The sequence below is a fragment of the Gracilinanus agilis genome, chromosome 2 (genome assembly GCF_016433145.1).
Source record: "Gracilinanus agilis isolate LMUSP501 chromosome 2, AgileGrace, whole genome shotgun sequence".
Lineage (NCBI taxonomy): Eukaryota > Metazoa > Chordata > Mammalia > Didelphimorphia > Didelphidae > Gracilinanus > Gracilinanus agilis.
In genome coordinates, this window is record NC_058131.1 from 165,799,980 (window position 1) to 165,816,976 (window position 16,997).

Genomic DNA, 16,997 nt, shown 5'->3' on the forward strand with positions numbered 1-16,997 from the left:
TTCTAACCAACTTGAAATAATTATACATTTTTTCAAGCTAATACTATGAGGTTTTAATGACTTTTCAGGGGTTCACAATATTAGCCCCAAAAGGGAAATCCAATTATTCTTATAATAACATCACAGAACTGGGAATCACTCACCTCGTCGGAAACTTCCACAGACTGTGGCAATATATTTTGGATCAACTTTTTTAACTTCATTCAATACAATGTCCTAAACAAGAAGAAAGAAAAAGGCAATCAAAAATCTAAAAATTCTTTGTTTTACTTTAGTCACTTTCCCCTTAACACCAGACACAGTAAAGCAATCTCTTACTTGCATTTCCAACATCTCCTCCCTGGGAATTCTCTTCTCAAAGTCGTCAAAATATCTACAAGAAAAAAAAGAATCAAAAACAGTGAGCTGCAATTGTGTTTAAAATTAAACACTGAAGGTAAGTGGCCTCCCATTAAAAGACGTTTTGGAAATCTAATCTTGCAAAATTAAGCTTCATTCATTATGTAACAGTAATTTATTTCTTAATATTAACTTCTAAATATGAGCCAAATCCTTAAGAGCTGTAAGAATTCTGAAAACTTTATCTACACTTGATAAGTAAATATTATGTTCAGACTTTTTAAGAATGAAAGAAAAATGAATTAATGAATTCAAGTCAGTGAGTTTTGTTTACAAATTAGACTGCTCTCTGCTGGTAATCCACAGAGTTACAGCTATTTTCTTGAATCCGCATACATTTTCCTCTCTGTATTTATTTGTTATGCCAATTGGCTTTACAAAGGCATCAATTAATTAATATGCTCCCCCAAAACAACCAGGTTCTTTAGAATATCTCAAATTGTTGGATAAAAAGCTTGGAAAGCAATGACCAAACAACAGTGAACTCTTTCTGGAAGAAAAACTAGGAAGATACATGGACATGTATCTAAAAACTATGGATATGTTTAGATATAGAAATGAAAGAATATTCTAAAATCAAGTATTATACAGTCAGAAATAAATACAGCAGAAAATATCCCTATTCCATGAAGGGGAAATTTGGGAAGCCTAATACTACTTTCTAAAAAACGGTTCCTTCTGAGGGGCTTACAATAAAGAATGATATCCATCTCCAGAGAAAGAACCACTAGAGTTGAAATATAGATCAAAGCATATGATTTTTCACTTCAGTTTATTTGGGTTTTTATTTTGGGGCTTTTGGTTTTATATGAGTATTCTCTTATAAAAATGAACAATATGGAGATATGTTTTGCATGATAATACGTGTATAACCCAGATCAAATTGCTTATCAGTTCCTGGAAGCAGGAGAGAAGGAGACAATTTGGGATCATATAAGTTCAGAAAACGTATATGGAAAATTGTTATTACATGCTTTGGTAAAATAAAGTATCCTTACCAAAAAACCCAGTTCCTGCTTTTTTTATACAGATAAACATAAAATTAGGCCTTCCTAAAATTATAAAGAACCAAGAAAATTTTAATCATTAATGCTTATGATAAGAACAGTTAATATTTATACAGTGATTCAAGTTTTTATTTTCTCTACAACAATCTTGTGGTGTAGGTAGTATAAGAATTACTTTCCCCATTTTACAGATGAAGAAAGTAAGGTTCAGATAGGTGAAATAACTTGCTCAGGGTCACATAGACTCAAATCTAGATATCCTGACTCAAATACCAGTTCCCTTTCCACTATGCTACCCTGTTTCTCTTACAGTGTGATAATATAGTGGTAATTTAATTCAAATCACAAAACACTTATTAAATGCCTACTATAAGCAAGGTATATAGACAGACTGCTTGAGTAAATGCATGGAGACGAGAGACATAAATGTTAAGTTCATGGTAAAAACAGCTTGCAATTGGACTTGAAATATAGAGTTTGTGAAGGAGAGTAATACAGAAAGTCTGTAAAAGTAGGTTGGCTAGGGACTTTATATTTTACTCTAGAGAACTATGCCTTAGGAAAATTATTCTGGTAAATGTGTAGTGTTCAGACAAGAGAAAAGGGAACTTTGGAAGCAGAATTCATTTAAAAAGGCTACTAGAAGAATTCAGATGAGAGGTGATGATATCCTGAACCAGGGTGATGGCTGAATAACTGATGTGGAGGAGATAAATATAACAGATGTTGCAGATGTTCCAAACGAACATTGGAAGGACTTAGCAACTAACTTAGCATTGGTTAAGGAGAAAACTAGAAGAGAGCACTGTCAAAGAAGTCAAGAGAGGAAAAAACATCTAAGAAAACTGGATAGTCAAGTGTCAAAAGATGCAAAAAGTCCAAGAGGATACGGACCAAGATGCAGTCATTGGATTTAGGAGAAGATAATCTTCCAAGACACTGAACTTAGAATCAGACAACTTTGGGGTTCAAGTCCTGTCTCTCTCACTAACTAGTTATGTGATTCACGAAGTCCTTTAACCCTTTCAAAGCCTCAGGAGATATTAAATACACTATGCATCTAATAAGATTGCTTTAGGAAAAATGTTTTATAAAATGTAAAGAGCTGTGTAAACATGATCTATAAATTGTTCTACACACTTAACTAAATATTTGAGTAACTATAATTTCTTTCCCTCCCATATTGCTATTAAACTTTTTCATATTCATGCCTTATCAACCCAACCAGTATAGGTGTATACATCATAAACATCATACATCACCATTGGGTACTCCAACCAAGTGATACAGATTGCAGACAACTCCACAATTTTGTAGACAGTCTTACCCAGAATTACTGTGCCTGAATTATGTAGTCAAGCTAACGATAAACTGCTCTAAACTCAATTTGGTTTCTTGCATAACAAACTTATGATTTCATCACTGATACTAAAAATGAAGATGGGAACTGTCAAAGAATTGCATTTGAGAATCAATGCTATAAGATATCAGAGAAGGATTTTAGTGGAAGGTAACACATATTTGAGAATATATATTCATATATATAAAATACACAGACGCACATATATCCTCCAATGAAAGCCTTTCTCTAATGACTCAACAAAATATGGAAGTTGCTAAGGGTTCCTGAAAGTTGTTCCAATGGATCAGAAGTTCTGGCAGATCTTATCAAGCTGGAAAGGCTTCAAGTGTCAATGTGGCAAAAGACACTATCACTCTAGGACCATTTTAAATTTAGGGAGATTCATCACCAAAAGGCATGAAGGGGTTCTTATGCTGGTATGAATCTTTTGAAGTATGTAAGTTTATGTTTATATCCATTTGTATATATAGCTAATTCTATGAAAATACAAGAAAGTAATAGCACATAGTAATAATACTGGGCATTTCGGCAATGAAGAATTATTGAGTTCTACTAAATCTGAAGAGATTTTATTGATGTCTCAAAGAAAAATTCTGGAATTGGCCTTCGAATTTCAAGTATCAACAAAAAAGGTAATGTCTTACCTCAGCCCAATTCGCTGATGATGATTCAATTTGTTTTCATTTTTCCTAAGATCTATATAGGAAATAGAAGAAAATTTATATTTAGTTTTAAGTAAGAACAAACCAAAATATTAGTTTATTGAAATGATTTTCAAAAGCTTATCAGAAAAGAAATTAAATAGAAAAATATTGTGGTAAAATCATTACCACAGACTTCAAACTGCTGATCTAATAATGAATTTGCATTCGCTACATTCAAGTTTTATAACATGATTTCATGAAATTAGCAATGTGTTAGGCTAATTCCATACATATAAAAACTGATCTGGAGGCTCATCACTAGATTTATAAGCATTTATTAGAGGAGAGACAGGGAAAGAAGGGAGAAACTTAGGGAGCAAAAACCCTTCTAGATCTGATTCTCCATCTGGCTTACTAAGGCTGTGCTGCCAAAGTTCATCACAGATCAAGAGCCAAGATAAGCCACTGCCAGAGAGAATAAACCAGCCCTGTGACAGGTAAGGAAGCCAAGAGAGCCACTGGGCTTTCCACCCTTCCTTAAAAAAAGCGTCAGCTCCCCCTCCCTTTCCTTGGCCAATGGTTTTCAAATGTCATGCTGTCTGCCCTTCCATGGTGACAGTTAAGCTGGCTCTTAGGGATGCTGATGCTGGCTGCACCAGGACACGGTGTACTTGGGATCAATGTTCCCTAAATAATTTACTTCACAGAGTATAGGACAGTACTACATGGAACTTGTACTGGAAGTTATTTCTTATATTCTGGGATAAACATGTGGAATGTGGTCAATTATATATCTTCACATAAGAAACTGGTTTGATATAACATTCTTTAAACTTGTATCATAGGCTCTTAATTAAAACTGCAAAATGTAGCAATATTAATGTGATTCAAATGCTAATTGATAAACCCTTAATCTGAAGGATAAAAGGATGCAAGAGAAAAATATAATGGGAAAAATTGAGCACCTTCACACCACCAAAAGAAAATCAATATGGCAAACAAAGATTCAAAGTGCTCGATGTAGTTGAGTTTTCATGTGCACCATGAGGGAAAAAAATGTATTTGCACAAAACTACAAAATAATGACTATATGCAGCACTGAATGAAAAGAATGAGTGAAAGGGATTTCAGAATTTTCAAAAGTAATTGGAAGGGATGGAGAAAAAAACAGCCACCACAGTTTTATTTATTGCCTCTTGCCTTGAACATGCTCAGACTTCCTCATCTTTAAAAAGAGAAAAAGAAAAAAAGCAAACCTTGTTTGCATCTTGTTCCAATCACTCTCCTTTCTTCTTTGTGAAATTCCATGAATAGATAATCTATACCCATTTCCTTCTTTAAAATCCCCAACAACAACCTTATTTCCTCACTCACTACTCTAATAAAACTACTCAAGAATCATTGTCTGGGATGGCTAAGCGGCTCAGTGGATAGAGAGCCAGCCCTGGAGATGGAAGATCCTTGGTTCGATTCTGGCCTCAGACAATAGCTGTGTGATCCTGGGTAAGTCACTTAGACCTGTTACCAGTTTTTTCATCTGTAAAATGAGCTAGAAAAGGAGATGACAAACCAGTCCAGTCTTTTTGCCAAAAATTCCTCAAATGGGGCCATGAAAAATCAGACATTACTAAAAAATGACTGAACAACAACAATTTATGATACCCACCTTCATTTTTAAACCCTTAGGGACATGCACTAGTGGGCACTTAGTCAGTATTTAAACAGTTTAAAAATGAAATGGAAATGTGGATATAAATTATTAATATATTCAAATTAGTGAGCTGAAAAGTATTGTGGAAATTAGTTGTATGTCCTTGAACCAAGGTAAATTTATATCCTTGTAAAGTATGAAAAGATGCACATCATATTTACTGAGTATCTCCACGAAGTTTTTAAAAAGCTTTACAATTACTTGATTTGGTTTGACTTCTAAATTCATTGTTCTGATATAAACAAACTTGGGATTACTCCCCAGAAGTAGTTTCTCCCATAACAACACTTTTTATAGAGCCTTTCTTTACATATAAATCTGAATTCTATAGTGACTTGTAAAGATCTAGTAATCCTGAAAATGTGATTTACAACTTTAAAAAGTGAGTACAAAAATATTATAAAATATGTCATTTCCTTTAATAAAGTTTGAAAAGGAAATAATTTTTTTCTAGCCTTAAACTTAGGAAATATGTGAATAGAAATTATGTTGGATTGTAAGTTTTACTGCCAAATGAGTTTCTTTCCTGTGAGTTATAAACTCATATACTACAACTTAAGTCTTATGTAGTAGAGCTTTAGTCTATCTATCACTTGTATATACAAGTGATAAGTTTTTCAGGTTCCTTATAACACCAATGACCTTTCTTTAAGACTAAATTTAGCTTACTACTCTGATCAAGAAAATAATACAAGGCAATTCCAAAGGACCTATGATTAAAAATGTTCTCCACCTCTGGAGACAATTTATAAATTCTGAATGCAGATTGAAGCGTACTTTAAATTTTTTTATTTTCATTATTTTCTTTTTCAACATGGCTAATATGGAAATGTTTCACATGACTATACATGTATAACTGGTATAAAATTGCTTGCTTTCTAAGGAGGGGGGCAAGAGGAAGAGAGAAATTGGAACTCAACATTTTGAAAAATGATTGTGGAAAATTTTTACATGTAATTGGGAAATATTTAACAAAACTAATACAAAATTTTTTTAAATTTAGTTTACAACTAATGACTTAGTTTTCTTAAGGTACTTACCTTCCAATGTTTTAATTCCTTCATCTACAAACTTCCTTGCAGCAGATGGCCTACAAAAAAAAGAAACCATCAGCTACATAAAAAAGTGAAAGCTTCATGGCTTTTAAAAAGTATGCTTTACAATCTCATGTCCTTATAAACAACTTAACCTAAGAGTTGCTAATGAGGGGCTAATAGTGTTATTACAATAATTAGTCATATACTCTAGTAATTTCAATCATAAGTAATACTGTTGTGAACCTAGAATTGAAAAAGGCTTATGCTGGACCACTTATCACAAAGTTTATGCTCCTAGCAAGCCCCTATCCTATATTAGATGCAACAGAGATTAACCTGTTCAACTGAAGAAGTGATAGCTGATAGGAGGAGGAAGAAGTTCAGCTCAATTCAACAAATATTTAATAAGCATCTTCTATGTACAAGACACATAGGAGTTAGGAGTTAGATGGATATGAAAATGAATGCCCTCTGCCCTTAAGGAACTTATATTTCTGTGCAGAGATACAATGTATATGCAGGTAAGTACAATACAAAGTAAAGAGGGAAGAGGCAAAGTAAGAGATCAAAGTTCTACAGGGAAATATGGGGAAGGAGAGCTCCCTAAAGTTTTAGAGGGTTGGAAGAGGTTTAGGGAAGGCTTAATGGAAGAAGTGGCATCCAAGTGAAGCTTTGAAGGAAGATAAGACTCTGAAAGGCATAGATAAATAGTGAGTATATTTTAGGCATATAAGATATTTGTGTGAATAGATAAAGCCAAAAGACTGGAATGTTGAATGCAGAGAATACCTTGAAGTCCAGTTTGGGTAGAACAGAGAGTAAAGAGGAGAAAAGGGAAATAAGAAAGTAGACACAAGAATTATAAATATATAACACAATTGGTTCATTTAATGGGGAGGAAGATAGCATTACACTATAATAAACCTTCAGGTTTATTATAAATAAACCACTATTCTCTAGTAACTCAAATTTGCAATGGCAGAGGTGATATAAAAACATCAGAAAGGATTCCAGTTTGAGTCTACTAGTTAGATAGCCTTGTATATCACTGTATCTCTATGAACTTCATTTTTCTCATCTAGAAAGTGACAGGACTGACCTAGATCAGAAGTTCTTAACTTATTTTTGCATTATGGTCTCCCTCTTTGGCAAACTGGTGAAGCCTATAGACTTCTATGAATAATTTAAATGTATAAAACAAAATAAAATACAAATGAAATCAATTATATACACACTAAGAAAGGAAACACATAGACTCCAAGTTAAAAACTCCTTAATTAAATACTTCTAGGATCACAGATTTAGAGCTGGAGAGAATATAGAAGTCATCCAATTTTATTCATTATAAATTCATTTAACAGATGAAGAAAATGAGGATTGGAGAGGTAAAATGATTTCCCTAAGGTCACACAGGAAGTAAAGAGCAAAGCTGGATTTTAAGCCAGTCCAGTATTCTTTCTTCTCTCTTACAATGCCACTTCCTTGAAGATGATGTATCTAGAAGTATAGGGTAGTCATCAAGACAAGATTAACAAACCCAGTATAGGTATAGTAAATGTAAACTAATAAAAACAAGTCAATACATATTTTAGTAAGATGTCTATTAAAAGTAGTTAAAAGTTTTGTCTTTTGAAATCTGGAAAAATACTTCATTCTTTCTGTAAAGATGTCAGATGTCTATATTAATATTTCATTCTTATATTTTACTTTGTCCAGTTCCAAAATGATCTACTTCGATACAAAATTAGAAGATCGTGTAAGGTTACATATACTAAACAAAAATAAATTATTATTCTTACCCAATACCACTAACTCGTGTCAGGAAATTGATGGATGAACTTGTATCATCCTGCCTAATCTTCAAAAAAGAAAAAGAAAAAAGGCATGTGTGAAATTTGGACTACCTTCATAACTAAAATGATTTCATTTAAGTCACCGTCAGTCAATAGATATGCACAGCCATTTCAGGTAACAATAGATATGCAGAGAGAAAACATTCAAGTAACAATGTATAATGTAGGAAACTTTCTAAACCAGACTCCCCTTAAAGATTTCCTATTTTCAATGTATACAACTCTATACAAGAATCTACACCTAAGAAAATCAGAAGAGACAAAGCTACTAATTATCATAAGACTGAAATAAAGTTGTAAAACTATCTCAGGTAAATATAGTTCTTCACTTATCTAGTTCTTATATTCTCTCTCCTCTGGAATAGCAATGGGAATATGGAGAACTCACTTGATCATAGCAGCTGAAACCATCTCTTAAAACAGTTAAGTAAAAAGTGAATGTTTTATTGGAATGATAAAAAAATTTTAATTATAATGATTTTTTTTCCTAAATCTTTACCTTCTGCCTTGATTGATTCCAAGGCAGAAGAGTGATAAGGGTAGGGTAATGGGAGTTAAGTGACACTTATCCAGGGTCACACAATTAGGAAATGTCTGAGGCCATATTTGAACCCAGTGCCTCCTGACTCTAGCCCTGACTTTCAATCCACTATGCTATCCAGCTTCCTCCCTAATGATGTTCTTTTTTTTTTTAATTTAAAAATTTTATTTTATTTTGAATATTTTCCCAGTTACATATTTCATGTTCTTTCCCTCTCCTCCAAAATCCTCCCCCCACCCACCCCGTAGCCGATGCACAATTCCATAGGGTTTTACATGTATCATTGATTAAGACCTAATTCCATATTGTTGATAGTTGGACTAGAGTTATCGTTTAGCTTTTACAAACTCCCCAATAATACCCCCATCAGCCCATGTGTTCAAGCAGTTGTTTTTCTTCTGTTTCTCCTCCCACAGTTCTTCCTCTGAATGTGGGTAGCGTTCTTTTCCATAAATCCCTCAGAATTGTCCTGACTCATTGCATTGCTGCTAGTACAGCCTAATGATGTTCTTAATGGATTTCACTGTAAGTAATATCATTTTCTCTTAGTAATCATTAATATTTTTATGAGACATTACTAATTCTGAATGTATCATAAAAGGACAAAAAGTTATAATGAAATAAGCAAATCAAATGAAGGATTTACCTTTTCTAGTTTACGCAATTTTCCAGTAGTTAAAAACTCATCAATCTTCTCAGCAATTTTTGCTCCTACTCCATCCTAAATTGGAAATAAAGATTTATTGATAAGCATTTACTAGGCCTTGAGTATGTGCCAGGCAGTACACACATAAATAAAATATGAAACCTTTAAAGACTGTTATATTAACTAAGACTAAACTAAAAAACAAAAAAGCGATAAGCCATTGTCAAGTGGCAAATTTTGAAATAAGGAAGATAAAAATGCTCCAATTAAAAATATCTTCTCTAAGGGGATATTTAAATATGCATCAAAGCATAGAACTATTGAAAATAGAGTGATTCTCCTGAATTAAATAGCAAATAAATTTCCCAAGCTCATTGGAGGCATGCCCAAGTTACTGTAAAAAAAAAAAAAATTAAAGGCTGGAAGTAAAAAAGTGAGAAATGGGGAAAAGAGAAATTCAAGACCTCTGACTTTCTATAGCAGGAAATCAATTTTTCCCCCTCTTAAAACTAAAAATATGCTGATTTCAAATAATAAATGAAGGACATGATCAGATAATTTAAAAAAGAAATGCAAAGTATTATGAAAAAATGTTCTAAATCACTAATTGCAAGAGGAAGGCAAATTTTTAAAATTCTGACATTTTGCTTCTCTGCCATTACACTGGCAAGAGTAACATAATGAAAATGGTAAATATTGAAGGGATTTTAAGAAAAAAGGCAGAGGAAGCTAAGGAGCACAGTGAATAGAAAACCAGGCCTGTATTTGGGAGGACCTAGGTTCAAATCTGGCCTTAGACATTTCCTAGCCATATGATCCTGGGCAAGTCATTTAACTTCGTTTGCCTAGTCCTTCTCCTTTTGTCCTAGAATTGTTAGTAGGAATGAAAGTAAGAGTTAAGTAAAGGAAAATAAGAAAAGAAAAATAAAGAAAAGAGGCACACCATTGCAGTGAACTGTGAATTGGTCTACTATTGTGGGAAACAATTTGGAACTAAACTGTATATACACTCCCTCACAATGAAACCACTAAAGGAATTAAACTACAAGGAAGTAAAAGACTGAGAGAAAAGTTGCATGAACACATAGTGTTTTTGGAGGAGTTATCAAATTGTTGGAAACAAAGTGAGAAACAGCTTAACAAATTGTGTTAGAAAAATGAAACAGTATCACTGTGCTTTAAGAAAAGACAACCATAAGGAATTCAGAGGAACTAGGGAAGATTTATATAAAGTGAAGTAGCAGACATCAAAGGATTAGATGATGAAACTTCTTAGCAAAAAAGTGAAAAGCTTTAGGTGCACAATGAGGTTATCATTACGCATGCTGATGTATTCAAAGGATCATCAAATTAGAGCTAGACTGTGTAAGTTGTTTAACCCCACTGCCTTGGAACCAATACACAGCATTGATTCTGAGATGGAAGGTAACAGTTTATTAAAACAAATAAAGAGTTAGGAAGGACCTCAGTGGTCACCTAGTCCAATCCCCACATTTTACTGATGAGGAAATTGAGGTTAAGGGCTTGTTCAAAGTTATACGGGTAATTAAGAGAAATAGCCAGATTTCTAACCTAGGTCCTCTGACCCTGAATTCTGTACCTCTTCCACTGTGCTGCCTTCTCTCTAGTGAAAAGAATATTGGTGACAACCCATTTTCATATTTAGGAGCTTTAAGTCGTCACTAAAGGGAGAATACAGTGGTTTGTATTTTTGTGAGGAAGAAGTACTGTTATAAAAGGTAAGGTACAGTACTTTATGGTAGATTTGAAGTAAAAGTGGCATGAATACAACAGGAATTATATAAATAAAGCGATATTCATGGGCAAAATGTTTTCCATCATAACATTAGAAGTGCTTTAAAAACTCTAAAATTTCCTAAATACATGAGTGCTTTCAAATGCACTCATCACACAATAACAAATAGCTCAAGAACTCTCAAAGCAACAATGAAAAAGGAAATTGGTTTTTAGTTCAGATTTGATCTTTAGACTGTAGATCAATAGGTATGTGGAAGTAGTGGGAGCAGGAGTGATAAGTTTAGCTGACATTTACATAATAATTTAAGGTTTGCAAGATGTTTTACATTCATTATCTTATTTGAGCTTATGTGAGATAGGTACTGCAAGTGTAATTATTTTCCTTTTAGAAATGAGGACAAAAACTAAGAAAATTAAGTTCCTTTGCCCATGGTGGCTTAATTGGTAAACACTGTAAGATTTGAAACTGTTTTTTTGACTTGATGCACTATAAAGTATGAGGGGACAGCTAACAAGTATGAGGGGACAGCTAACTACTTTTATATATTCAAGACCTAATAATATTATTTACATTAAATTTTTTTAATTAAAAATTTTAAAAAATATGTATTGTATTTAAAAATGTGAAAATTGTTAGCTCAGTTCTTGGGTCATACAAAAACAAGTCCCTGCTGGGTCGCTAACCCTTATACTATACTACTGTCTACTCCATAGGAGATTTTTAGAAAGTCTTTTAGTGTTTTTAATTTAAACATTTTTAAAATTAATTTTGGGGTTCTTAGCAGTTTCAGCAGTCCCGATGATATATTAGAGTTATTTTAAGAAAAGGGATGGTCTTTAGTTTACTATCTGGATATGATGAGAATTAGGATATTTCTTTATTTTAATTGGTTGTTGAATCTTACCAGTTTCTTTGCTTCTGCTCCACTCTTTATTTTGCTTGGGTATTTGGCTATCACTGAAGCTGCTTTTCTTTAAAAATAAAAACAAAAAAGCAATAATCAGATTTTAAGCTTTTCTATTAGGAAACTAAGATACACTGAAACATCTACCTTCAATTTCTACCAAAATAATATAATTTCTATCTCAAAAGAGAACTTTTACAACTCTCAGATCTGATACACCAACCATCTGTTGAACCTTCACTGCTATGTCTATCTGCATAAGTACAATACCCAAACTCACATTTAGAGATGACACTACTTTGGAGAACTGTTCTATATTTATCCAGTTCAGTGAATGTATTAGGTAGTAGACTAAGGATGTTCTAGAACATTGATGGTGAACCTTTAAGAGATGGAGTGCTGGGCCTTACTTCCCCAGACCACATGCCATGCACCCCCTACCATGTGCCAGGTACACCCTGCCCCCCTTAATCCACATGGGGAAGGAAGTGCTGGGCTGCTGGGGGGAGGGGTGGGTGAAGTAAGGAATGTCCTCAGGAGTGAAGAAAGGGGGAGGGGAGTGGCTAGAGTGATCTGCTTCCCCCCTCCTCCCAGCTCTGCCACCTGTGAGTCACCCACCTTACCCACTGTGTGTTCCCATTGCTAGGCAGAGGGGTGGAGAATGTGAAAAAATGTCATCAGGCCCAGTGGCGGAGAAGGGGAGGAGAGCAGCTCTGTTTTTCTACTAATGAACTCTCTGGGGTAGGGTGTTGGGACCAGACTGGCTGCATGCCCAGAGATGCTCTGCATGCCATGTTTGGCACCTGTGCTGTAGGTTCACCATCACTGGTTTAGAACTTCACTGCAAAATTTAGTCTTTCCACTTAATAGTAACTCTATTGTTAAATGAAAATGTTAAAATTGCTCAAAAACTATATGCGTCCTGTGAAAGAGAATTCTTTATTCTATTGTCTATCCTGAGTTAACACTAACTTAAGTACCTCACTAGAGACTGAAGACAGGATTAACTCTCCTTTGTCTACCTTTTAAATTGAGTCAACAAAAGATTGAACACCCTACTTAGTGCTAGGTGAGAAGCCAGCAAGATACTTGGAGAGCTCCATCCCTTTTTTAAAAAACTCAGTCAGAAACTTATGAATTCTTTTAAGAAGTTCACACCCTCAGAAACTGTTCAACCAGGAAACTATAAACCATTTTGATGAGAAATTGACCTTCAGAAGGTGAGAAGCAGATCCCACAGACACTGCCCCCGGGCAGTGCTAGATAATTTGGAAATGGTGATTGGTCCCTGGAAGAGGGGAGGAGACCAGAAGGTCTTTGAGAAGATAGTCTGAAGGAATTATCTTCTGGAGACAGTCTTCTGACTGGGGAGAGTCTTAGAGGGGGCTTTGCTGGAAACTCTGGTTTGGATTGTAGGTTTGGGGCTCAGTTACAATTTAGACTCTGACTCCTAGACTACTTCATTGGGTGAGTGAAAGGTTGACTCCCTTCCTAGTTTCCTAAGAGACTAGTTTCCATCTTGGAGGAGGCCTCATGGTTATTCACTGCCAGCCCTCCTGCTTGAGGATTAGTATAGGTATTTTCTCTAACCTCTTTCACATTTCTCTACTTTATTGTTTCCCCTCTATTTTGGTAAATAAACTTCTGACTTGAGATATAATAATTTCAGTGGCCATGTTATTTCATATAATTTAAGTCCAACCATTAAATTTAACCTTTACAATTGTCAACAGTAAGTCTCTTGGTGCTTTTAATATGTAAGACGGATATTTAATTAAACAGCCCCTCAATCTGTATTAGGTTAAGAATCCCTTTAGTTTGGTAATAACTTGTAACTATATGATTTATAGTAAGAATATAGTCCCAAGCAAGGGTCTGTGTATGTAAGCAGATTAATAAATATAGTACCAGGATAATACCTGAGTTTTAATTTCAAATGTGTGTATTGTTAAAGTAATTTAAGTATGTGTGTTATAGTAATCATAAGCTAATATGTTAATCCTTAAGTGTGTGAATCCATACCATACTTCATACCAAACCAATTCAAGGTTTGGAGACAAGGAGGTCCAGAAATGGTCTCCAATACTTCTTGGAGACCTTTTGAGTGTGGTGGGGGAGTTGGGGACAGGCATGAAACTAATAAAGTGTGTGTGTGTTTCGCCATTTGCAGTCACAGATTCATCTGGGTAAACTGCAGACCTCTGGCTTTATGATTTCTCTGTCACAATAAAACCAGATTTCTACCCAGAAAGATTTCCCAGAACCTTATTTTTATAAACAGAGCCTTACTCTGTTATTCTACCATAGAAAAAAAGACTTCTTGATTTGTACTGTTACTTCTCTAACAGGATATCACTGATAATATTCTGCTATGTGCAGAATTCAATGACATTTTTTCATTCTCTATAGTCAATGAAAAGCTTTGGCTGTATACATGATTACAGTGGTAGAGACTCTAGTATACAATATTGTTTTTACTTATCATGTCAACATTGCTCTTGGATGTGTAATTAAGGCAAAGTAAGCCATAGGAAGAATTCTTGAAAAGTTTAGATGATTCTTATATAGTTCTAAATTTCCTATATTATGTGAAAAAAATTTGCTGTCAACTTTTGAGCCCCTTGTTGAATTCTTTGATATTATTATATCATTGTATCAGAACTCAATGACTACAATTGTGTTGGGCACACAGGAATTTAACTGAATTAATACCTGTAAAGTGCTCCATAAGTAATGGGAAATGAACTTGGCAAAGCCATCACCTCTGACATGATTGTCACATTCTTATAACAGTAAATTTTCTCAAGTAAGTCAAAACTGATTAGCAGCTGCCATAGCCCTATTCTACAAATGGACAAGATAGTGTAAGTTGCAGGCTCAAAGAAGTAGACTAGAAGAATTTTAGAACTAGGAGTTTTTTATCTTATTTTCATCACTATTTACATCTCTACTCTTCAAGATCGCATCACTTGCACTGAATTATGGATTAAAAGACTCAATGTGATTCTAATAGCATAAAGTAAATGACAGTTAATCCTAAAAGGTTCGGGTCATGTTTTATCCAGAAATAGTCAACCAGGAATATTTGGGCTCAGGTTCTTTGAACATGGTCCAATAATACTCAATCAACTCTGCTCACTTAAATGACCACTAATTTACATGACAAAACTCTGCTCAAGTATTCAGTGGGACCAAGTGTAACCAGAAACCACGGCACTGTCCTACCTGTAAGCATTGTATTTATGGATTGCTCGGTTCACATTCCTCTCATAGTTTGCAAGCTCTGGAAAAGCAACAAGAAGTATATAGTGAGCACAAATGTAGCAACTGGGCTTCCTGCAAAATATTTATACTATTCCTACTCATATCCACTGCTGTTTGTGGCAGAACAGACCCAGGCCAAGTTGATGGCTTTGGAAGTAGGGCATCAGTCAAGTAATCTTTGAACAGCAAATAATAAAAAATAACATTTTTATTTGCAAAGCATTTACCTACAAAGCAGAAAGGCATTATCCCAGTGTTATATGGGTTAAGGAAATGGAGTCTTAGAAAGATAAACAGCTAGATGACAAAATGGGAAGGGTGCTAGACCTGGAATCAGGTACAGCTAAGTTCAAAACCCAGCCTCAGACTCTTAAAAGCTATGACCTTGGTCAAGTCACTAAACTTGTGTCTGCTTCAGTTTTCCCATCTTTAAAACAGGGATCATAAATAGCGTCTACTTCCTAGGGTTTAATGAGGATAAAATTAATTTGTAATGCATTTTGCAAATCTTAAAGAGCCATATAAAGGCTAGCTATTATCCCCATCATCATTATTTATTCAAATGACTTGCCAATGGGTCACCCAGGAGGCATCTATCTGAAACAGAATTTGAAATCGGGTCTCCTGACTCAACCTATAGCTGTTTGTACTCAACAGGCCCAAACAGCTGGCGTTTCTAAACAGCACTTTGTAAGTCAACAAGGTACTTTCTTCACAGCTACCCCGCTGAGATCAGCAGCGTCAGTATCGGATGAGGAAACTGGGGATCAGGTAGGGGCAGGTAGAAGCACCTTGCCCCGCCCTCTTCTTGAATGAGCCCCTCCCAGGCCAGCGCTCTAGGCCACAGACCCCGCGATGCCCAAAACATAACAAAGTTAATTAACAGCATTATGTTAATAACGATAATAAAGCAACTGGCTTTTCGAGGAAGCCAATCAGGGTCAACTTGGCTTTTAAAGGACCCCCTTTCTGGGTCGGAGCGTGCAAGTTGTGCCAGGAGGGATAGGGAAAGTAGAGGAGAAGGGGATAGAAAAAGGGGGGACAGGGCGGCTCGCCACGTCGTCTGACCTGTCAGGAAGTCCGTGATGCCCGCGTTGAGGGTCTCCTGCGGCGCCTTCCGTTTGCTCATGGTGGAATGGGCTGGAGCCCTAGCCCGGGGCTTCCCCCACCTCTGCCTGTGTACGCCGAGTGGTGGGGCGGAGACTTCTTTAGGGGTGAGGGACTACGGCCCCCAGACGAGGAGCCGGGCATCAGTTTCAAAAAAGTAAAGAAGTCAGATGCGGTAACAATGGCGACACCCGTGCTCTGACAGACGGAGGAGGCGGGGCCTGCGCTCGCATCAGCACGTTTTTTGACGTGACCTCGTTCGGAGGAGGAGGAGTCATCGGGGATAAAAAAGGTGGTGGTGGTGGGGAAATGAGGGGGAAAAAAAAAAAAAAAAAAATATCGGTGAGATGTTTGCGCCTGCGCAATGAGTGTCTTTAAGGAGGACCTGGGAGGAGGAGAGGTTGGAGGAAGTTAGATTTGGAGGAGAGGGAATTGGAGCGGCTGAGAGAAGCCAGGAGGGGGCTCTCGGTGACTTGGAATTTCTTCCTGCAGCCGGGGGGGGGGGGTGGGGGGGGGCGGGGCGAGAAACAATTCCCGCTTCTTCTCCTTTTTACAAAATTCAGGTATATTCTCCCCAGTGTTGTTTTTTGGAACTTTGGTCATGGATTAAAAATTATAAGGCATTTGAGTACCCAGAAGCTTGCAACTCAGGAAAAAGAAGGAAAGGGCATGTTCCCTGGAAAAAGTACCCCGGGGGACAGGTTTGACATTGTCACTCCCCTGCTATGAAATTTTTGATGGCTCATTCTTGTGTCTACTATA

The 16,997-nt window shown here is 35.8% G+C and overlaps 1 protein-coding gene across 1 annotated transcript in view; it reads right to left on the reverse strand.

Annotated features, from left to right (window-relative positions):
• The window catches only part of POLB (DNA polymerase beta), a 30,187-nt gene extending 13,747 nt beyond the window's left edge, over nt 1-16,440 (reverse strand). The window contains exons 1-9 of the mRNA XM_044663540.1: nt 16,197-16,440; nt 15,090-15,147; nt 11,865-11,931; nt 9,202-9,276; nt 7,961-8,019; nt 6,165-6,214; nt 3,414-3,465; nt 319-373; nt 144-216 (exon numbers count right to left, since the gene is read on the reverse strand). Coding sequence (XP_044519475.1) covers nt 144-216; nt 319-373; nt 3,414-3,465; nt 6,165-6,214; nt 7,961-8,019; nt 9,202-9,276; nt 11,865-11,931; nt 15,090-15,147; nt 16,197-16,257 — 550 coding nt within the window. The 5' untranslated portion in view covers nt 16,258-16,440. The remainder of the gene's footprint in view (nt 1-143; nt 217-318; nt 374-3,413; nt 3,466-6,164; nt 6,215-7,960; nt 8,020-9,201; nt 9,277-11,864; nt 11,932-15,089; nt 15,148-16,196) is intronic.
• Nucleotides 16,441-16,997: the final 557 nt, after the last annotated feature.